Source organism: Mastigoproctus giganteus, chromosome 7, assembly GCF_048544385.1.
Source record: "Mastigoproctus giganteus isolate SK-2022 chromosome 7, ASM4854438v1, whole genome shotgun sequence".
NCBI lineage: Eukaryota > Metazoa > Arthropoda > Arachnida > Uropygi > Thelyphonidae > Mastigoproctus > Mastigoproctus giganteus.
Genome location: NC_143581.1, coordinates 36,529,763 through 36,554,848, shown reverse-complemented (window position 1 = coordinate 36,554,848; position 25,086 = coordinate 36,529,763). Strand labels below are relative to the sequence as shown.

At 34.9% G+C, this 25,086-nt stretch overlaps 1 protein-coding gene across 1 annotated transcript in view; it reads right to left on the bottom strand.

The window, feature by feature from the left end:
* The window catches only part of LOC150082818 (inositol monophosphatase 1), a 61,962-nt gene extending 37,591 nt beyond the window's left edge, over positions 1–24,371 (bottom strand). Inside the window, exons 1-3 of the mRNA XM_090376837.1 lie at positions 24,230–24,371; positions 16,012–16,145; positions 3,703–3,807 (exon numbers count right to left, since the gene is read on the bottom strand). Of these exons, the coding sequence (XP_090232963.1) occupies positions 3,703–3,807; positions 16,012–16,145; positions 24,230–24,349 (359 nt within the window). The 5' untranslated portion in view covers positions 24,350–24,371. The remainder of the gene's footprint in view (positions 1–3,702; positions 3,808–16,011; positions 16,146–24,229) is intronic.
* Positions 24,372–25,086: the final 715 nt, after the last annotated feature.

Here is a 25,086-nt window from a genome sequence, read left to right as displayed (position 1 = left end):
GAAAATTTTGCCTTATTCAATTTACTATCATCTCTCAGAGCCTTATAGACCTCAATCAGGTCTCCTTTAAGGTGCCTGGTTACCAAGCTGCATAGCCCACATAATCAAATTCTTTCTTCATATGGTTGCCCTTCTAAATGATTCCATCTAAATAAATAAGAATGTCATCATAGTTTAATGGCATTTTTCCATACACTTGATACTGTAATTTGCTTTACTCCATTACAACTTATAGCCCAGTTGTAAAAAGAACATTTTATGTTATGATTTTTAATGTGGGTCACTATTTTTTTCTTGTTAGATTTAATAAAAAAAAAAAAAAAACCCTCTTCAACTGTAAATTTATATCCTTTGATATAAATTTACAGCTGAATATGAGTCCCTGGTCCATAGGTTGTGGAGGGTGCTTTGGTACTGCGAGGTAAGAAACTGATATTGCCATTGTCCCTGGATAAAATTTTTCAGAATGGGCAGAGGCATTATCCAACAAACAAAACAAAAGAAAAAGTCTTAATAATTTCATTTGCATTAAATTGTTTCCTTTGAATTATTTTACTTTTTTTACAGTGTTTGTGAAACCATTCTGAAACAATTTAGGAATTGTAAAATTAAATCCTTGCTTGTGAAAAATCTCTGCCTCTTCACAAACAAAAAAAAAAAAGGCGATCTGAAATATAGAGGGTCTGAATTAGCAAAGTTTTGTTGTATGTAATTTTCTACTCTTTCTTCTAAACTCTTCCACCTACTATCCAGTTTTTAGCCATGTCTGCATATTTATATGCAAAAGTACCTACTGTCTTCACCACATCTGTCCATCTGCATGTAACAATTCTACCTAACATGAAAACTTTCATGAAATTTTATATTTAGTTCTTTTAGAAAGATTTGTCAAGCCATCACAAATTTCATTAAAAATCAAAACAAATAGGGCAATTTTATTTATTTTATCCATACAGTTTGTATGGAACAAAGAACTTCATAGATTAAATGGTGGTTTTAATGCACTATTGGTAGTTTTAGATGCATGCTTCACATGTATTGTTATGTAAGACTTGTGAACATAGTGCCATTTGTTTATATATGTATATATATATATATATATTTTTTTTTCTATTACTATAACAAAATAATCCTGTTTATTATGGATTGTTAGCGCTATTGATATATGGTGTTAATGCTATTGTTATAGTTAACAATTAGGCATTATATGCACATAATTTGAACTTTGTATTGTTATGGATCCAAAATATGGATCCAATTTTGTATATAATATGGTGCATTTCAGGCATTTTAAGCCTAATGGTGTTGGCTAACAAATTTTAGAGCTGTTAGCAGCAATGTATATGCTTATGCTTATACTTAAATGACTTGATCTACAATATGCTAATCTAGACATTTAAAACTAAACTATCTAGAATTAACAATAAAAGGAAGGATAAAAGAACAATAGAAAGAGAAAAAAAAAGGAGAGGAAAATTCATTCATTCACATGGCCATCACTACTCATCAGGAGCTTTGAATAGATAGATAGCCAAACAAAATGAATGACTCGTGCGTTGTTCAAATAACAGATTTACTAATTTTAATTAATCTCATATTTAGTATGGCCAAATATAAATTTATGATAATTGGAGACCAAAAGTAAATTTTTTACTTTTATATATAACTAATATTTACAGCAAACTGGGATTGGAACCCAAAGCAGTGCATGCATGCATGCAGAGAGAGAGAGAAACTTAAAAAGTATATAGTTTTTTAAGTAATAAATATTATACTTGTAATTAAAGTGGACAGCTAAGTATAGAGAACATAAAACTCTAAAGTTTTCTGTAAGTGGTCTATAAAGTTATAAACTTACTAATTAACTGATAAAAAGACAACTATATTTACTTTTCACTTCTATTAATCACAGAAAAAAAATTCAATTAATTTAAGAAAAAATTTAACATGCCTGAAATTAAATGTACTGCATACATTACCTAACTTGTTCAGCTCAAAAACATGCATGATAAAATAAAGTTTTCAGAAAATCCCACGAATACAATGTACCAAATTCTGAGACATGTTTATACATCTCAATTTTTTTTTTTTTTTTTTTTTTCAGATATGGTTAATAACAGAGTAACATGCTTGTTTGAAAGTCTCAATGTTCTTGATGGACAAAAATGAAACATAACAGATCAATAAAAATGTAAATGAAGGGCAGTCAGACATTCTAGTATTGCAAACAAGGCAAGACTATAAAGTAATCAAACAGTTACTATTCAGCAAGAATAAAGTTCCTACATATAACCAAATGATTGAAAAAATTGACTTAAGAAGGTACTCTGTGGATTTTATATAATAATACAACTTATAATTTCGCTTATATAATGTGAGCTATCTGTAGTATGCAAATTTAGCATTAGTAGAGGCATATGATACAAAGCAAGCTTATATAGCATAAGCAAAAAAAAAAACCTTCCCATTTCACCCATCCATTCATTCCAAATGTTTGTCTAGTTTGTTCCAAAAATCAACCATTCACTGGCTAAAGGCAAATTTCAGCACATCTATTCTACAACTGTCTTTCTTCAATTTGAATTTATATCCCCTTGGGTGAGTAATCTGAGCAAGAGGAAGAATCCTATCAACATTGAGCTCTCAAACCATTCATGGTCTTATACCCCTTAATCGGATCACCTCACACGTGCCTAGTCTCCAGATGCTGCAATTTTCAGAACTTACGCCTTTCTTGATAACAGCAACCCTTTGTTCCATTCACCAATCTTGTTGCCCTTTTCTCTGTACTTGTTCCAGCAGCTCTACATCCAGTGGCATAGCTACCATGTAGGCAGGCAAGGCAATTGCCTCCAGGCCCTTTAGGGGCCCGGCATCTTTGGTTGTCTCCCCTTTTTGCAATTTTCATTAATTAAGTAGGGGCCCGAACATGTTCTTTGCCTCCGGGTCCAAAAAAGGGTAGCTACGCTACTGTCTACATCCTTCCTAAAATGAGGTCTCCAGACCTATATGCAATACTCAAGGTGTGGTCTGACCATTGCCTTATACAAAAGGATAATCACCTCCTTATCCCTGCTAGCAAAATTCCTGCATATCTTTCACAAGACACCAAGAGCTACTCTTGCACCTGTCTGCACTGCACAATTACCCCCCCCCCCAGGTCTTTTTCATACTCCACTGCATTGAGTGTAGTACCACACAATTGTTACTGATACCCATATGCAGTACTTTATTTATTTGAACTTTACTAAGAATAAGGATATAAGCCAAAATTAAAGATATATCCAAATAAATACAAGTATAAGATTAATATATATACATTTATTGTCGTAAATATTTTAGAATAAAAGTATTTTAACTTTTTCTAAGTGCATTTTGCTTGCTAATAGAGCATAAACTTTTTTATATTTTTATATTGTAAAGAATAGAACAACAAAAGCTTAGCTGTTTCCCCCTACTGTTCATAACATAAGAAACTATGTTAAAAAGTTGAAGTTAAACCTCAAGCATTTTTAATCAATAATCAAGTATTTGGTTTTAAGTAATAAGTATTAATTGGACACTTATTTACTGTTAACAGAAATAAATGCAATAAACTTGCATAACAAAAAAAACACTACCCAAGTTACTAAGGCACAGAAGAGTTGGTAATCTGCATTTTTTTGGAGGGGAGAGATTGCATGTAATACTTTTCTATTTTACCTGTGTACAAAATTCATAGTGCCATCTACTGGGTCAATAATCCATGTGGGTGCATCGGTTAACTCTGATTTTACACCACAGGCTACAGACTCTTCACCAATGAATCTATAAGGAATAGAAAAGAAATATATAAGAACAATTCAAGTTGAAAAAAATCATTTTTTAACTTTACTTGTTCATATATAAATCCCTGCATATAAAACCACTACAAAGAAGTATGAAAAGAAAACTATAATAAAAATGTTAGATTCGTAATTTTAGATATCATAAAGATGTATTTATTATTATTTATTCAGGGAGCATGAGCGATTCTTCACTTTTAATGACCAAATGTATACAGGGTGATTCAGGAGGAATAGTAAATATTTTGGGAGGTTATAGTATCAATTATTCTGAGTAAAAAAGTTCATATAAACATGTGTCCAATTCTCAATGGATACAGAGATACAGCTATTTGAAATTGGCATGCAAAAAGCCATTATGAGATGTATTAAAGAACGATAAATTACTTGTTTGTATTTATTGACTTTTTTGAATGATACAAAATGCAAATAATTGACAAATTTTTTATAGTTCACAATAAATGTTCAAAAATCCCACTGCCAACCTCAATGCACTTTGCAACTCTTGTGGTAATATTAATTGTTCTTCTGAGGCGTTTCTTTATGAGGCAGCAGTATTCAAAATGCAAATGAGCAATTCGTCTCTTGTATTCACCTTTTCTTTGTATACTGCACTTTTCATCCATCCCCACAAACAAAAATCTAATGGAGTGAGGTCTGGAGACCTTGGTGGGCAATAAACGGGACCACCATGGCCAATCCATCATTCAGAGAAAGTTCGATTTAAATATATTGTATCACCAGATGGGTATAATGTGCAGGAGCTCCGTCATGCTGAAAGTACATACCAATCCTTGTAGCCAAGGAAACGACCTCCAATAGTAGTGGAAGTTCATTTTGCAGAAATTCTAGGTAAATGGGCCCTGTAAAACAATTTTGTAACACAACAGGCCTAATTAACTAATTGTCGATGACACTGCACCACACGTTTACAGAGAAATGATGCTGAAAATTTGTTTCTACAGTGGCATGTGGATTTTCGTCTGACCACCTATGAAAGTTATGTGTGTTGTTGATACCGTCAAGGGTGAAAGTAGGTTCATTGCTAAACAGTAATGGAATTAATCGGAGATTAGCATTCACCCACCAACAAAATTTGAATCGCTGGGCATCATCTCCTGGTTGAAGGTGTTGCACCCGCTATATGTGAAATGGATACAAGCCGTGCTCGCGTAATGTTCACCATACTTTTGTCTGTAGAACACCAATATATGTAGAAATTCTTCATCATGTTCTAAATTTTTAAACTGCATTTTACCAACTGAAGAATGTTCTATTTCATCCACATTTTGTTCATTTGCACATTCAGAAGAAATATGAGTACTGGGAACTGTACCAGTCTTACACAGTTTGGTGTAAACACTAGTAAACGCTCTTGAATCCAGTATTCTGCGGTTAGGAAACCATCAATGGTATTCAAACCACTAAAACCATAGACAAACACCATATCGGCATATTCAGCATATGTGAAGATGTACAGCATTCTTAACAACACTTCTAACACCAAACAGTGTCAGGTTATAACTGCTTCTTGGTCACATCTGATTCAGGGAGCTGTGCTTGCCAGTTTCAAACAGCTGTATCTCCATATCTACTGGGAATTGGATTATGGAATATCTTCTTGTTGTTATTATTTGGTTTTTAGGAGCATTAGCAACTAAGGCCATATTGCTCCGGGGATATGCGGTGGTCATTCCCTGACCTTTCCGCATCCTCCGTATTTAGTGACTCACGGGCTCAAACCCCGGTGCTGCTCCTGCCCACTTGGCTATGGAGGCGCCATGTTTATATGTACTTTTTTACTCAGAATAATCGATACTATAACTTCCCAAAATATTTACTATTCCTCCTGAATCACCCTGTATATCCTTCATTATAAGTTTGGATACTATTGAATGTGAGTAACATTTTAGCCAGGTACAAGTTCTTATCAGCACTGTGCAATAACTATGACTATGAAATGATACATTAAAACAGATCTTCCCAACCTGGTATTACAACCCTTAATAGTATCACGAAGGTATTTTTGAGAACTTTACTTAACTTCTTGTTCTTGTTTTTGGGAATTTTTGGCACATCAAGTTCTAGTTCACATGGTGTTCATTGCCAATTTTCATGTTATAAAGGTGAAAAATCTTATCACTCCACCTGAGATCAGCTAACTATAGCCCCAATTAAAGAGACCTTCAAGAATTTCCCATGTCTCCGACAGGATTTAAATCTAGACTTCTTCAAGTGAGTGACAAGGTGAACCCCCTATACATTCAGAGAACTTACTTACCTCTCTAGAGAAGCAAGCTCATCATCTGTTAATGCAAACCAGAAAGTAAAATATCAGTTTTTTTGTTTTTTTGTTTGTGTTCTGTAAAATGTGAGGAAAAGATACATTTCAATACTTAATACAAAAGAACCTTCATTTAAAAAAAAAAAGAAGAAAAAAAAAAAGGAAATTCCGGTTCATTCATACCATTAAATGGCTTGTGTCTTTTGCTACAATGTATTTGTGGTTGTCATCAAATCTTAACATCAATCCTTTAACCAGTCCTCAAAGGTGTACTGCCTATCTCAACTGCAAAGTCTAACTTCAACCAACTCTGCATTGAAGGGAAGGCATATGTGCTATATTAATTAAAGTATGAGTTTCTAAATATAAAGCTTCATTTTTTTTTTTTTTTTGTTTCATCATTTGGAAACTTTGTTAATTTGGCTACATCCTTTTTTGAATGGCTGTAAATGTTTGTGGAGCAATCGGGTATGGTACATGATATTGCCATGGGGGATGTCTTTGTGTGTGCGCTATGCAAGGAGTGTAACGAAATCAGGCGACAACTCAGCGTTGTTATGGGCCTATATAAGAGCTTGAAGGGCAGGGTGGATGCCCTCGAAGGATCTAAATTAAGGGCCCATCAAGCTCTCAGCTGCCCACATCAATGCCAGAGCTTGCACTTGGTCATCACGCAACACAGCGGCAACCCCCAAGGCAGAATGTGCTGGTCCCACAGGAACTAGTAGTTGTTGGTGACTCTATTGTCAGGGAAACGGGAACATGCTTTGCAAAAAGGATAGGTGGAACAGGACCAGGGTATGTCTGCCAGGGGCAAAGGTTGATGACGTAGAGCGGATATCATCTTTTAAGGGCACAAAAGGTGATATAGTTGTATACATTGGCACTAATGATATTAAGAGTAGGACACCGGCAGAATTACTTAACAAGTACAGGTAACTGTTGAAAAAAAAAGCCGTGAATTAGGGTTGAATTTGAAAGTGTCTGCAATTCTGCCCAGACACGATAGGAGGGAGTATATGATGAGAGCCTTGTCAATCAATTCGGCCCTGGAAAGACTGTGGAATGGGGTAGAATTTTTTTCAGCCTGATCTGTACTTGTTAACAGGAGAGACTGCTTCTACAGGAATGGGATACACTTAAATAGAAAGGGCGCAAGAATATTTGCTGATGCTATCGAGGCAGTGTTAGGTGGGTCAGAAAACTGCTAGCTTGGGGGGATACAAGGATTAATAGATTAACAGTAGCCACTGGCAGAGGTGAAAGAGATTCTTGCACTGCTTCTATTAGAATGAGCAGAAGCCTGGAAAACAAGATGCAGGATATTTCAGAGACTGCTAGGAGTCATTGTGGTACAAGTAACACACACAGTGTAGCTAAGAATAGGAACAGGTGCATGTATACTTGCGTGTACACCAATGCTAGGAGTTTGGTAAATAAATTTGATGAATTTGAGGTATTGCTCAAAGCATCAAAGGCAGATATTGTTGGGATATCAGAGATGTGGTGTCACACAGATATAAGGAATGCAGAACTGGAATTTGGGGAGTACAATGTCTACAGAAGGGATAGACAGGATAGGAAGGGAGGAGGGGGTTATGCTATTAGTTAAGAAACACAAAATCCAAGGAAGTGAAGCCAGTTGACATCGCTGGACAGTGCAGTGTCGAGTCAGTTTGGTGTGGCATAAGCATTGGGAGATCAAAATTGAGAGCAGGAGTGTGCTATAGGCCTAATTGACTCTGATGAGTATAATAAGAAACTGTACAGGGAAATAGAGTGGGCCAGTAAATCAGAGAGTTTTATAATGGGGGATTTTAATTTCCCAGATATTGACTGGAATTTGTGGATTGGTCACTCACACACTAGCAAGGCTTTTGTGGATTTATTGGATGATTGTTTTCTACATCAGCATGTTCGGGAGGCAACTAGAGGCACTACTGATAATCAAATCAATACTCTTGATTTGATTATCAGTAGTGATTCTTCATGCATTAAGAATCTGCAGATAAAGGAACCACTAGGTGGCAGTGATCACAGTGTGCTGAAGTGGGATTTACTCAGAGGTAACAACCATCAAGGGTAAAGGGAAGGGTTTTTGCTTTCGCAAAAGTGACTATGATGGTCTGAAACAGTATTTAAATTCTATATGGTGGAACCAACTGATGATGTTACCAACAGCAAATTCAAAATGGGAAGCATTCAAAGAATTAATCTTGGAAGCTACTAGGCTTTACATACCAACTAAGAAATATTGTTCAAAGTTCAGGCCTAAATGGATGTCAGATGAACTAATGGGACATATGGCAGAGAAGAAAAATGCATGGGATACATATAAATTAACACGTGACACAGAAGCCTATGATAGATATAAGTTGATCTGTAACCAAGTTACAAAGGAGGTTAGGCAGGCGAAGGCAGATTACGAGAAATCTTTGGCAAGGGATACAAAGAAAAACAGCGAAGAGTTCTTTACTTATGTAAACTCTAGAAGGAAGGGGATGAATCAGATTGGTCCACTTGATATCGATGGTTCTACTGTTGATGTTCCTGCTCAGGTAGCTAACAAACTAAATGAATATTTTGCATCGACTTTCACACATGAGGAGTTATTCAGCGAGGGGAATGCCAGAGGTGTATTCAACTCTGGCAGTAAGCTAGATAATCTTGTAATAACTGAGAGTAAAGTGGAGGAGAAATTGTTGAAGATAAACACAAGAAAGGCACCTGGGGTAGATGGGATCTATCCAGTTATATTAAAGGAGGCAGCAAAGGAAGTAAGCAAACCCTTAGCCATAATTATGCGAGCTTCCTTGGACTCAGGGGAGGTACCCATAGACTGGAAATGTGCAAATGTGACCCCAATTCACAAAGGAGGATCAAAGGTTGACACAGTAATTATAGACCTGTGAGTTTAACTTCTGTTCCAGGAAAATTAATGGAGGCAGTGGTTAAAGAAGCACTGCAGGATCATCTAGAAAAGACTTCAGTTATAGCTCGGACACAGCATGGTTTTGTTAAGGGGAAGTCTTGCCTGACCAGTTTGATTGGATACTATGATGCAGTCACAAAAGAACTGGATGCAGGGAATAATTTTGATATTATATACTTGGATCTTAGAAAGGCTTTTGATACTGTTGCACATGGAAGACTGCTGCACAAATTGGAGCAGTGTGGCATTGGAGGCAAATTGCTGCTATGGATAAAGGGGTGGTTGAGGTTGAGAAGACTGAGAGTGGTAATCAATGGACACTGCTCATCGTGGACTAATGTTATTAGTGGAGTCCCTCAGGGTTCAGTGTTGGGTCCATTATTGTTTTCTGTATTTATAAATAATACTGATGATGGTATATCAAGCTTAATGTCCAAGTTTGCAGACAATACAAAGGTTGGCAGGGTTGTTAAGGACACTACTGACACTATGCTGCTGCAACAGGATCTGGAAAGGTTGAGCAGATGGGCTGAGAGGTGGCAAATGAAGTTTAATATTGACAAATGTAAAGTACTACATATGGGAAACAGCAACCCTAGAGCAATGTATCAACTCTGTGGTACTACACTGACAGTGGTAGAGAATGAAAAGGACCTGGGAGTAATTGTGCAAGCAAATATGAAGTTCTCTGAGCAGTGCAGACAGTCTGCAAGAGTAGCTCATGGTGTCTTGTCAATGATATAAAGGAATTTTTCTAGCAGGGATAAGGAGATGATTATTCCCTTGTATAAGGCAATGGTTAGGCCACACCTTGAGTACTGTATACAGGTCTGGAGGCCTCATTTCAAGAAGGATGTAGAGCTGCTGGAACGAGTACAGAGAAGGGCAACAAGATTAGTGAATGGAACAAAGGGTTGCTCTTGCGAAGAAAGGCTTAAGTTTTGCAAATTACAGTGTCTGGAGACTAGGCACCGGCGAGGTGATCTGATAGAGGTGTATAAATCCCTGAATGGTTTGAGCATGCTCAATGCTGATGGGATTCTTCCTCTAGCTCAGAATAATCACCTGAGAGGGCATAAATTCAAATTGAGGAAAGACAGATGTAGGACAGATGTGTGGAAATTTGCCTTTAGCCAGCGGGTAGTTGGTTGGTGGAACAGACTTCCATCCCTTGTTGTGAAAGTTGATAGCCTAAATAAGTTTAAGGCACAGCTGGACAGGTATTTCGAACAAACGGAGGGGTGAAGTGAAAGTTATTTTTTTTTTTTTTTTTTGGCTGATGCTGCAAGCTTGCTTTCTTGCATCATATGCCTCTACTAATGCTAATATGAATCTGAATTTTGAGTTATGAATAGCAATAACTTTGATTTTCTGGGTCATCTATGAAAATAATTAAGAAACTCTACATTGAATTTTATCCAAGCTAATAAATGCATTTATGTTTTAAAAATATTAAATGGAAATGAGAATGACTATAAAGAGTCTACAAAGCATACCTCATTTAATTAACTTTGAAGACCCATGCTACCTCCTTAAAAATGTGCATATATAATGTGATAAGAAACTGAAAGAGATTTTTAATAAATAAAGGAGGCATGATCCATAAGAATAATTTACTCCCACTGTCATCCACTGACTGTTAGTGTTAGACCAAATGCATTCATAAAATTTTCAATTAGACCAGGAGTGTCCACCCTACAGCCCACTCCATCACAATATGCAGCCTGCAGGCATCCATGTAGGTAGCCTTTAAGTGTTATGCAACCCCAAAGTTTAAAACTGACGTGTCGCAAAATACAGTTTCACCTAACTTTTAAAAATATCCATTTTTAATAATATTCAAATTTTCTATATTGCTTTCTTGTATTTTATGTATATTCATTAGAAGAATTTAGCGATATTATTATAAACATATAATCGGAATATTATTAGTATTATCTAATAATTGGTGGATTTTCATATTTAAGTATTAAAAAAAAAACTGTAAATGCAAATGTATATGACAAAAATTAAAGTATTTTGAAAAATGCATAAGTAGTGGTAAGAAACTGGTCTTTCAGCTTCCAATCTACTTGTCAAAACAACCCATATAACCTGCAACTCTCAGCAGTTTACATGGGTAAAAAAGTTGGATGGTGTTGAATTAGACACTTTTCTTGCTTCAAACTTAAATGTAACAAACCATTTAATTCAATAATAAAGTATGAAACATGTAAAACAAAAGAAAAAAAAAAGTCAGCCCAAATTTGTTTAGTATTTAAAATTGAAATTGTTGTAAAAGTTTGGAATTTAACAGCTGTAGAGACAAATAATTTATTTACAGTGTATCATTTAACATAGTAAGTGAGAAACAAGTATAGCAAACTAGAATTATAAAACCTCAACCTTTCAAAGAGCACAGATCATCGTTTACATTTTACAGAGATGTCTCAACTTACCTTCACTTATTCCCATCAGAAAAAACTTTCTTCATCACAAGATTAGAAGTATGCATTTCTGATTCTTTAAAATAATGAACAGATTTTTTTTTTTTTTTTTTTAACTAGGTAAAATTTGTCAAGGGATGGAATCAATATATACTGATCAAGAACAGAGAAAAAAAAAAAAAATTCATAAATGAAAACAATAAGAACAGATTCTACCTGTTTGCCTCTTTAATAGTTAACATGTTTATGATTAAATTGAAATTAAATACTTTTTAACATGTAAAAATATTGCTGCAACTGCAGCAGGTTTTGCTTACAAGGAACTACTGTTAATAATTAACTGAAAATTAAAAAGAATTAATTTTAATTTCAATTTAATAAAACATTTTAACTGTTAAGGAGGCAAAAAGATAAATCTGTGTGAAAAGCTGATAAAATTAAAAACCGTATGATTCAGTAAAATGTTTATTTTCTGTTGATGGTAGATGCATGAAAAAATATGAGCAGGGTGATTAATTCATTTTTTAACATATAAACAGATGACATGACTTTTTACATATCGTTAGCATCACGCCAAAACCACAAATTTGGCACTTTTTACCTAAATGCATTCTTGAGGTTGTTTCTTGGTCAACTACATCCTGTCAAAGATGCATATGCGTATTTCAAGGCCAAGTGGTAAAAATGTTACATACGTTTTAACTTATCTGTGAAAAAAACACTTTTCACCATGCAGATTCACAAATGTGGCACTTTTGTTAGTTTGGCATGGTAAATACCGACAGAGCAATTTGCAAAAGTACCACTTTCGTGTTTTTGGCATGTACAGTAGGGTGGAGGAAGTCCAGCTCGTGCATGCTATTACATGTATGGTTTTGTTTGTCTCAGTTTGCTAATCAGTATTACTGTTTAGTTGTCCTTTGCAACATCTCATTTTTGCAGTCAAAAGTAAAATTTGGAATAATGAGTACAAGAATGTGAAGAATTCTTGCAACATGTTCCTGACTTCAAATGGAATCTGATTCAGAAGATGAAAATTCCAATCCCTTGAATGACTTTGAAGTTTCAGATGATGATAAAAATTACGTACCCTCCGATGATGATAATGACTCATTACTTATGGCTTCGAAGTGCATGTACTTTTTAAAAATTATCCCGTTTAAAAACTGTTAGACAATTTTTGGGCCATTCAGAAATGGAGTGTGACTCAATGCACTTTAAAGTTGAGAGAAAAGCCCAATATGTACCCATGCATGTGTCTGAGAGATGGCCTAAATAATTAAGAGGCACAAGATTAAAACCAACACCATTCTGTGAAAATATCATTCAATGTGATAATTTTTGCGATTTTACTTTTCTCGCCAAACAACCTAAAGGGCTGTTCCGTGGAGAAAATGTCTATAATGAGGAATTTTGTATATATCTCAAGCAAAGCCTAAAGATTTAATGAATATGTGCCAAGATTTGACAATATCACAAATTCTATTTAAAATTAAAACCATCAATGGAAATAAGGGCTACTACCAGCACCGGACTTAAGTGAAGAATCTGAATATGAAGATGCTGAAAATTAAGTTATACCAACTTGTATGCTATTGTAGTTAAACCTGTGTTATTAATATATTTTTCACTTATTTATATGTATATGTTATTCTAACCTTGTTTTATTAATAAAATATTCATTTCTGACCAACAAAAATGTGTGTTAAAAATTTTTTTTTTGACCTTTTCAATTCTTTATTAATCTGACAAACTTTCAAACTTCACAACGCCAAAATCATGAAAGTGCTCTTTAAGCCCCTAACATAATGGTAATCTTAAATTACCAATATGAATTAAAAGTAGCATCTTTGGAAGGTACTTATAAAACAACATTTAGTTAAATAACTTAAAAACTTGATTTTACCAAAGTCAAAGAATCTTTAAATGCATTTTTCTCAAAACTATCTTTCTGCAGATTTGTGGTTTTGTGTGGGACCAACAACATTATTGTTTATCCAGTATCCAATTTCAATCTTCACAAAATTAGTATCATCCTTAAAAGACAGTAAACATCTTTACAAACTTAGTATCATCTTAAAAGACAGTAAATAATAAAAACCATAACAAATCTTAGATTATTTCCTATAAAATATTCCTGAAAAGAAATAAGCAAATTGGAGGAAATAAATTGGAGATAAATAAAAATATATACGTGATGAAATTCTATAAAATCTTTTCAGTATGGAATATTATTATCAGAGAGCATTATTAGTAATATTACTATTAGCTTGAAAAGAAATATGCATCTTTTCATGAATCATAATCTCATGACTACCCAAAACAGGAGTCAGTTCACCATAATTTAAGAATTTAAAAAATGTACAATCGCCCAACAGCCAAACAATTCTTGCAATGAGCTCTTGTGCTATTTAGAATAAGAAATTTATCAACCTACTAATCCCTAAGTAGAGGAACATTATCATCCAAGAATATGAATCCTATAGTACCTCTGTACAGGCTGCACACAACATTCAATTATTTTGTCATATACTTTTCAGCAGTAAAATGAATATAAATAGCTGAAGCGCAGCTATTCATCAAAGATGCCGCCTCAGAATAGCAATCACAGCCAAAAATATGGCTGCTTTCTCTTATTTTAAAAGGATGGTAGTTAAAATCTTTCTAGATGTGTCAAGAATCATATTCAAGACCAAAATGAACACTGGCTTGATGGTCTTGCCTCCAGAAGTACTGTTATCTCTGTTATAAAGTCAGACAGGCTCTCCTGTGGATAGGTAACTGAACACATACCACAGGCTGTCTCACACGGTGGCCTTTCCCAGTTTCTCACTTCCTTTACCCTCTAGCTAGTGACTGGATGCAGCTGAGTAATGATGTGTATATGCGGTGAGGGGGCCACATTATGTCAAGGACCTGGGTACATCTCGTTATGTATACACCATATCCAAAAATTTCATTAATTCATACATGTTCCCCCCCCTACTTTTACTTTATTTAATGAATGCATCATGAATAGTAAAACTAATAGAACAAACTTTAGCAGTTTGTCCAGTATTTCCTTGAATTTATTTAAGCTATCAACTTCCACAACAACAGATGGAAGTTTGTTCCGGCAATCAATTACCCACTGGCTAAAGGCAAATTTCCACACATCTATTCTACAACTGTCATATTTCAATTGAATTTATACCCCCCCTCAGGTTTGTAATCTGAGCAAGACAGAATCCTATCAGCATTGAGTCTGCTCAAACCATTCAAGACCTTATACACCTCAATCATATCACCTCGCAGGTTCCTAGTCGCCAGACATTGCAATTTGCAGAATTTAAACCATTCTTAGTAAAAGCACCCCTTTGTTCTCCTCACCAATCTTGTTGCTCTACTCTGTAGTCATTCTAGCAACTCTACATCCTTCCTAAAATGAAGCCTTCAGACCTCCAAACTTATCTGTGAAAAGATGTAAACTTCCAAACCACTTCCTCAATCATTTCACAAATATATGTGGTCTCAGCTCCAATCTCAATGATGTCCATTTCCACTTAGTCTGCCAAGCCCCACTTATTTTTTCTGACAGAATCCCAATTATCAATTGCTTCAACCAATACTCCTCTCAGTTTCCCTAATTATTCACTTTATGATTCCTTTCACTTCAAAGATGGTAGTTGTGCATATGTCCACTCTGATATTCCTTGTCCAAGACTTCCTAATTTGGAATATCCTCTTTTTGATCTCCTCTGCCTTAAAATATCTCTACTCCATACTGTTAAATTCTTCTGTTGCCCTATCATTGCCCCAACCCTCCTAATCACTCTGAATGCTTTGATTTCCTTTCAAAAAACTTTAATTTCTCTAATCTAACCTTCCTAACAGTGAGGTAATTTTTATTGGTGATTTTAATATTCACAACTCAGTTGGCCTCCATATTTTAGTTGCACAGACCCAGCAGGTTGAAAGGCTACGGCTTTTGCAATTACTAATGACTCAACTTGTTCATTTACCTAGCAGAATACCAGACAATCCTAACCACACAGATGAAAATCCATCCATTTTCAGTGGGCGGATTTTCATAAAATTTTATATTTGGCTCTTTTAGTAAAATTTGTCATACTTTCCCAAATTTTATTAAAATCAAACAAATAGAAGTCCAGCTGCTATGCACTAATTGGAGGAATGAATGGGCAATATGGCAAATTTGCAGATATAAGATGTTCTTAGTTCACATATAAAAATAATTGCTTCTTGCTAGGTTTTTTTTTTTTTTTTTGTTATAAATCATGAATTATTATTATTTGCTAATGTGCTTGAAATGTGATGCACTGCATATATTAACTAATTTGTCTACATTAAAATTATTTTAAGCTTTCCAGAATCTAGAATATTAATCTCATAACTCCAAAATAATCGTTTGAAAAATAATACAATAAATTCTTATTAAGATGATTGCAATTATCTCACAAAACTAATACTTCTGTTGGAAATAATGAAAATTTCCAAAAGAACTGAAATTATTCAAAACAAAATTAAATATATATAATATCCTACTTGTGGTCTGGAAACTTTTCTTTAAAGTTACTTATTAAAAATGATTCAACCTCAGTGTCAGTTTCAGTTACTAAATCTGCATAACTTTTCTTGGTTTTGATGTTTTTATTTTTCCCAATTGCATCTCTTATAATCTGCAATAAATGTAACATATCAGTCATATTGAAAACTTCTATTAAAATGTGTTTATGAAAACAGAAAGTAATTTCACAAAAGTGCACATTTACAGTATTCAAATCTTCAACCTCAAAATACAAAATCTTAAATTAATAAAACTGGACAAAATCAGATCATTCAATAATCAAATATTAAATATTTAAGGAGGTACACTGCCTAATTAAAAAAACAATCAGTGACATTTCAAATTCTTTTTTTTTTCTTATTCAGAGCATATATATAAAACTTCATTCTTATAAATGCACCTGCCATTTATAATAAGACATTTAGTAGTTGTCAGGATAGTGGCATACATTACAAATAGATATATATAAAAAAAAATTATACTTGTTTAAAATTGTACTGTATTTTACTTGTAATTATACATCTTTAAAATGTACTTGTACTTTAAACAATTATATTTGTTTAAAATGGCACTGTGTGTTGTAGTAGTAGTAACACCACATTATTATTACTAGCTAGTACATAAGGACTTTCATGTACATATTCATTTGCAAATGTCCTATTACTTCATTAATAAAGTATGTGTATTATATTATGCCAAGTGTAATGTGGATTCTCTTTCATCTTTTAAATAAAGTAAGCAGTGAAATTGTTGCTGAATCTGAGAGGCTATTTTTATTTTGAAATTTCGTGCACTTAAAAAAAAAAAAAAAAAATTGCGTGCATACTAGGATCAAAATCATAGTAGGATCAAAATACTGATCAAAATCTTAATACCAGTATTTCGGTATTTTTAATTTATGAAACCGGGATACCAGTATTAATACCAGTATTCCAAAAAAAAAACCGTTTTTCTCAATAAATTTTGATGACAGTTAAGTAAGGAAAAAACAAATATAAAGTAAGGAAAAAGTAATAAAGTAAGGAAAAAACAAATAATTACCTGAATTCAAGTTTTAAATAAACATTTATTGCAATAATAAACATCCTGAAAAAAAATCATTAAAACAGTTATTATAAAAACAAAAAAATACATATTGTTACTGCAAAGTTTAGTTATGTTTAAGCATCCACACTACCTGTCCGAATAAAGTGAGCTCTTAAGAAACATAAGCAATCAATAGAATGATTGTTTAAAATGGATCTAATTTTGGTACATATTTGATTAGCGGCAGAAAACGCCCTTTCAGATTCTATTCTGGTACTGAGATAATTGTAGACGATCTCAGTCTATATTTTCAAGGCTTTGAACTTTTTAGCAAAAATAGTTTAAAGTATTTCATTAATTTCCGACTCAAGTTCATCTTTTAAAATCTCATTGGAGTCAGGCGATTTCTTATTTTGGAAAGAATTTGCGGAACACTGATGTTCTGTTCCATGTTAGTCTTCCATGGTTGAATTATGTTCATCATTTTCTGAAGGAGACAGACGTTTTATTAAGCAAAGTATAATTTTCACTATAGTATCTTTACTGAGTCTGGGAGAGAGTAAAAAGTGGGGATAAGGAATAAAGAAGAGAGCAAAGAGTGCAGTTAAGGAATTCTTCACATATATAAATGCAAAGAAGAGAAGGACAAATCAGGTCAGACACACATGTAATTGTGTGGGATAGTATTAGATACGCCAACTGACGTTTCAGATGAACTCGACAGTTACTTTGCATCGATATTTACAGAAGAAAAACTTTTCACGTCAATGAGAAATTATGGGAGTGAAGTTGAAAAAATGTAATTAATGATGTTGAAATTTCATATGGTGATTTAATGAGAAAACTTTCACACCCACAGGCGAGTAAGGCTCCTATGGTTGATGGCATATACCCTATAATCTTAAAGAAGGCGGCAAGTGAGTGCATTGAACCATTAAGGCTAGTTATGAGAGCATCACTGGACTCAGGAGAGATTCCGTTGGATTGGTGTAAATTGGAACATAAAGGCAGTTCTAGGAGTGTAACAGGAAATTATCGACCGGCCAAGTCTAACTTCAGTAGTAGGGAAAAATCATGGAGGCAATGATCAAGGGTGGAATTCAGGATCATTTAGATGGAAATGGAATTCTGTAGGATACACAGCATGGTTTTGTAAAGGGAAAATAATGTTTAACAAATCAGGTTAGCCATTTTGGCAGGTCACTCATGAGCTGGATTTAGAGAATAATTTCAACACTGTTTATTTAGATTTCAACAAAGCATTTGATTCAGTCCCACATGAGCGGTTATTCATAAGTTGAAGCAGTCTGGAATCATAGGGAAAATCCTTAGGTGGATAGCACAATGGCTTGAGGGGACCAGGCAGGAGGTTGTGATAAATGATTATTCCTCAGATTGGATTAATGTAAGAAGCGGGGTTCCCCAAGGATCAGTATTGGGACCACTGTTGTTTTTGATTATCTTAAATGACATCTATGAAGGGATATAGGGTGTGATGTCTAAACTTGCAGATGATGTAAAGATCAGCAGAGTAGTTAATGATCGCCACCAAGCAGAGCTTCTTCAGAGTGACCTAGATAGACTTCCGGGATGGTCAGAAAAGTGGCAGCTATGCTTTAATTCAGAAAAATGCGTGGTCTTACACCTGGGGAACAGCAACCCCAAAATAACTTATACATTTGGTGGAGTTGAATTAAAGTCAGTAGTGGAGGAACGGGACTTGGGAGTTATGATACGGTCAGACATGAAGTTGTAAGAGAATTGTGGACAGGTTGCAATGTTGCATGGTGTTCTATCAATGATTTATCGAGCATTTGCTAGTAGAGATAAGGACATCATAATCACAAAGGTGATTTTATAACCTTTATGTGATTAGATTATAAACCATTTTTTTTAAAAAATTAGTACCGAAAAACTGGTATTTTTGTATCAATACCGGTATTTGAATACCGGAAAAAAATGACCGGTATCCTGGTATTGTAAGCCCTAGTGCGTACCCTATATAAACAAAAAGATGTTTTATGTGAAAACACCCTTGGCCTGGAAGAGGTTAACAAAATCCATTTGTAGAATAGTATGATGTGCTGCTAAAGAACCATTATTATGGTTCTTGTGATGTCATACTTCCCTAGCATGATTACAATGTGTATTGTTGTGGTCAAATATTTGACCACAACAATACACATCCATCTCACATTTCCGTTAGATTCCATTGTTAAAAGGCAAAGTGCAGCCATTATCAACCCACTGCAGGATGGAAGCCTCCTCAACAATTCATGATGAGGGAAATGGACCATAATCTGCCACGCTGGTCCAGTGCGGGTTGGCAGATCAACCATATTCAGCAGTCAGGGACTTGAACCCTGGTCTACTCAAACAGCGTGTGCTCCTGACCACTCGGCTACGGTTAGGTGCTACTAAACATGTTTTCACATCAAAAACAGCCTTATCCATTTTATTTAATTGATTACTTTAATCTACTGATAAAATTAAATGAATCCTGACAAACTAACCATAAAACCAAAAACCTCATTGCTTTATACAATGAAAATGTTTAATCAAGAGCTGTGGCTGAGAAATAATTTTATATTGTTCTTAATGTTGCACAACATTTCATTTGTTTCTAGGTAACTAAGTATTCTCATTTAAGTAGAACTGACTAAAAGAGTATATGAAAAACACTTAGGAATCTCTTTCCAATATTTGATCATTGAACAAATGAATCTGTCACTCAATGACTATGATATACGATTTCACTGGTTGTAATTCTGATTCATTTATTAAGCAAATTCACCTTGGGGACTGTCCACATTTTTTTTTTTTTTTCTAACGTCTAATTGAAGTACTCACTTCTATTTTTAGCTCTTGGGGAGGGAGCACAAGATACATTCGTATATAGCTAAAATGCATTTAAAAACTGGATAAAAGAAGGTAAGCTTTATGTATAAAGTAAAGTAAATCACTGCACTATTTTGACATACTGATTATCATAATCTTTTACTGACATTTACTATGGTCTATTAGTATTATAAACAGGTTCATTCAGCCAATAAGTGGATATCATCAAAGAAGGTTGTTGAAATGTTTTCTACGCACTGTTTAGTCAATTATTCTGCCACAGATTATTCAATGAATAAACAAAGCTGGTAAAAGAACCAATGTGAGAGAGAGAGATCACCATAAATACTGACATATCAGCAAGCATCTCAATTTGCAGTACAGTGTTCAACAATAAAAAGACACAAAAGTTAAATTAAACTGCTTTCTTATTACTTAGGACCCATTAATCAGTTGTCTAATGAGGTATGCTCACTGGCATGGGTGACCATTTGATGACATGTACCTAAGCTTCCCTTGCCACTACTTAAAAAAAAAAAAAAAAAAAACCAGCAAAAACTTTCACCACCCCCAAAAGTTCCTGAATGCATTAACATATATGTTAATGCAGCTTAGGTCCCATCTATATACAATCAGCACACTGTGGTGATCATTTATATCCTCCTCATGATGAGGGATGGAGGATTATGTATTATATGTATAATAAATTGTGGGTACATGTTCGCAGACTTCACAAGATGGCAGAATGAAAAACCAGGAATAAAAATCAGGGGAAATGCTTTCACTTGAGTCCACGAATAAAAAGACTTTATAAATATCTTTTAGTTAGCAATAGGAATCCTTGCCAAATGGGCAGAAAATGGCAAAGCCACTGCATCACAGAGATACACATCACTATTGGTAATCATTTAGATAATCCATGATGAATTAAATGTACATCAGTAAAGCAATATTTATGTATTGAACAAAGAGAGATGTATCTGATTTATGTGTTGAACAAAGAGAGAGAGATGTTTCTGACTTACTTATTAGTAAATATATTTTAAAATATATTTTACTATTATTTTTATACCTTAGAAAGTATAGCTGAAAGTGTTCCACAAAAACGTTGGCACATGTAGAATTGCCTGCATCTCACAGTTACATAAGATTGGATGATGGTATATCCATATAGCAAACAACTTGTTCCATCTCATCCCAGAGATGCTCAACAGAGTTGTGTTGTTGTCACTGCTTCACAACACAAGGGCAGTTGTGTCATTCTAACATTATATATAAAGCCAAATGGTTGAGATTTGGCAACTAACCCAGGTCAATGATGTATAATGAAGTCATCCACATACTGGAGGAATGATCTTTTGTAAACAGCTGAGCTATTCACAAAAGATCATGCCTTGCAATATGAAAAGGTATCTTGATGAAAGTAACCATTTATCAGATGAATAAAGTGAGTGTGATAAATTAAAAAAGGCTGCACCTGGTTAGCACAAACCTTCGACAGTCTGCAGCATTCTGACATTGCTCCACTGGTATTAGGAGGACTTACTATGTGCCACAATAATACATTCCCCATACAATTATTCAGTCTTATACTGATAGTACTATGGCTCCTCTGTAATTGTATTCATTTTTAATGTATTAATAATGCTTGTTGTTATTGTTATTATTGACAACACATTACACATTCTCCTGTAATTTTATTTATTGGTTCTTGATATTAATATAATTTGGCTATACTCCAGTTTATGGGAAACCCTTTTTACTGCATCTCGGATGTGGCCGAAGAGCAGAACAACTGTCTGGTCAAGCAGCTTGGGGGCAACAAAAATGCTTTTTTTTCAATTTTTGTTGATGTGCATGCACAATTCTCATTGTAAATGCACTCAAAATCATCTAGTAATGTGGGACCGAGAAGTGTCAGTGGTTGTGTCTGGTGTTAATTTTTGCAACTTGTTTTTAAAAATTTACATTTACCTATTTTTTGCTCTCTATGGCTGTTTCTTTTTCTTCATTTAGGCTCCGACATATTGTGATGTCCACGTGCAACATGTGGGCGAGAAGAAGGAGAGGAGGAAAGCAGTGGGTGGGAGGTGTCTTCACCTGCCAATCACTGCCTTCGTCTTCTCTTTCTTGCCAAAGTATGGAGGTGTACCCATAATCTGGAGTTGTCACTGCTTCACAACACAAGGGCAGTTGTGTCATTCTAACATTACTTAAGGCCAAATGGTTGAGATTTGGCCTTAAATTGAGAATGCATAGAGATACAAAGGGTACTAGGAAAGTTTTGCAATACAGCTTTGTTTATTTAATTTTTTCAAAGTAATTTCCTCTACATTCAATACACCTCTCCATCCTCCTCCGAAACCAATCTTTAAACCAGTTCTGCCAACTTTCACTAGGGAGTAAAGCACACTCGTTGTCCCAAGCCCGTAGAAGGTCCTCATCACTGGAAAACCGCCTCCCTTTTAGCTTCATTTTCACATGCGGGAACAGTGCAAAGTCGCAGGGAGCAAGGTCTGGCCTGTAGGGAGGGTGCTCGAGAAGTTTCAGTCCTGTCGTGGTCAAATATTCGGTGCAGGCTTTGGCGCGGTGAGCTGGAGCATTTTCGTGATGGAGGTACCAGGTGTCCATTCTTGACTTTGGCCGCAGGTTCTTCATAGATCCAATGACTTTAGGCAGGCATTGTTCAGTATACCACTTAGCTGTGACTGTCTTCTGCGTGTCCAAAACGACACGTTCCACAATTCCACTCGATTTGAAAAATACAGCTATCATTTTCTTCTTTACAGATCGGGATTTTCTGACAATTACGGGTGTGTCGTCATCATCAAAGACCCAAACTTTGTTTTGAGCCTTGGTCGGCAAATCGTAATAGTACAGCCAAGTCTCGTCACCTGTCACGATGTTGTTCACATACCGAGATTGTTCCTTATCAAACTTTTTTAACATCTCCCGGCACCAAGTCACACGTCGTGTCATCTGCTCTTCAGTCAGTTGATGCGGCACCCAGAGAGAACAAAGTTTCTTCACGTGCAAATGATCTTGCAGAATCGAACGAATTGCTGGTGCATTTAGGCCCAAAGTATCCTCTATCTGTTGGTAGGTCACTCGCCTGTTTTCGTCAAGCATTTTCCTCACAGCAGTAACGTTTTCCTCCGTAACTGACGTTCGTGGCCTTCCCGGCCTCTCAGAATCCTCCAGAGGAAATTTCCCCTTTGGAATTCTCTATACCACCCGAATATCGTTGTACGATGTGGACAATCATCATCTAGTGCAAGAGTCATTTCTTCTAAGCACTGGTCTATGGTTAAACCACGCACAAAATTATACCGCAAAACTGTCCTTATCTCATTTCGTGACCACGATGCCATCGCAAGCACTTTACACTCTCACTACTAATGAATAACTGAGCCCATCGACTTGGCGCGGCGGCTACTATGCACGTATGAACATGTCTCAACATGCAGCAACAAGCAGCTTCCTGTGATTCATTGTTGCGTCATATTGCAAAACTTTCCTAGTACCTTTTGTATAACCTATAATTTTTATACTTTTATCTGCTATAATTCATTCTGGTCTTGACTCTATGGGATATTGTTGTTATTAGTTAATTGTCTTGTAATTTTCTGGAACAAGTCAAACTGATATTTATTTACAGGATTTAAAACTCGTAAAAACTCTAATATGATCCTGTCTTTTGAAGTAATTCTTGGGTTTTTAACTTTAATGTTAAAAACTTTGGTATAAATTTCATGTACAATGATTCTGATCAGCAATCAAAACAGTTTTCAGTAGTCCCCTTAGTAATAATGATAAAAGCGGCAACTAAGTCGTTTTCTTTTCAACAGCTTTCTGCAATTGCAAAATGCTGCCAGCAGACGAGTTACTCGCTACCGCCAAAACCAGTGGTGTATCCAGGTGTCATCGTGAGGGAGGGGGGCATGGCAACCAGGCTTTTGATTTTTTTTTTTTTTTTTCTTAGAACGCCTCCCGCGTTTTTTCTTTAATTTTGGTTGGGGGCATATAACCAAAAATTATAGCAGATAAAAGTATCTGCTGAATTTAATAAAGAAATTTTTGGTTTTTCTAATTCTAATTTTTTTTCTTTTTCTAGAATTAGAATTCTAATTTTCTTTATTAAAATTAGATTATGAAAAAAGTTTCAAAACTTAACAGTGATTTATTCAGCACGCCACACTTCCGACTTGTAACTAGGCAAAACAATTATCAACCACGACAAAATAATCAGAAGACACAGCCCTCAAGAATGGAGCATTTTGATGAACAATATGTACCTTATTCAAAATACAGTATAATATCAAACTGCCTAACCTTGCCAGCCTCTTTAGCCAGTCCAACCGCAGTCTCAAAATATAAATTAAAGTCTAAGTCAGAATTACCCATGACGAATTGTAGGAAAGTTAACCAAAATAAAAGTTTATATATCCACATAAATCACACCATAACCAATTTTAATGCTACAGTATGTCTAACCGAAAACACAACAGGTTTAACATGCCAGTGCAAATATCTATTCGGTTTAAATGAACACATCAACTATCCCATCACCTTACTAACATCGTGAATTTCATCATGCCAAGGCGTGCACAAAGCGCCACCACAGTAACTTTCTTAAAAAATACAAATAAATAATAATAAAGCAAGATACGAGGTGTGGATAGAACTAATATTTGGGAAATGATTAAGTTTACTTATTATTTGGATGGATTTACTTGGAAGTAGTCTCCTTAACAGTACTTCAGTCTATACCTATTCCACTGCGTCTGCAAATTTTGGAAGCATTTGCGATAGCCTAATATTAGAATTGCAATCCTGTGTGCGTTCTGAACAGTTTCCCAAAATATGTTGCAAATCTGTGACCTTTCAAGAGGTTTGAAGTTCGAAAATTAATTTATCTTCTTGTATTTTTTTTTTTTTTTTTTTTGTTTTTGTTTTGTTTTCCAAATTCAAAGCGAATAGTGAGCAGGAGCGGTGTCATGACGTAATCTCCGGTTCACTAAAGCTCACATTTCCGGCCTATCACCGAACAGCACATAATTATGATAAATAAAATACTTAAAAGCTGAAAACGTGTCCATTTACTTTCAAAAGGACGATGCTTTATGAAGTCGCAGAAAAATTCTTAAGATCGAGAAATAACGGGCGAATCCGATGTTCAGTTGCAAAAA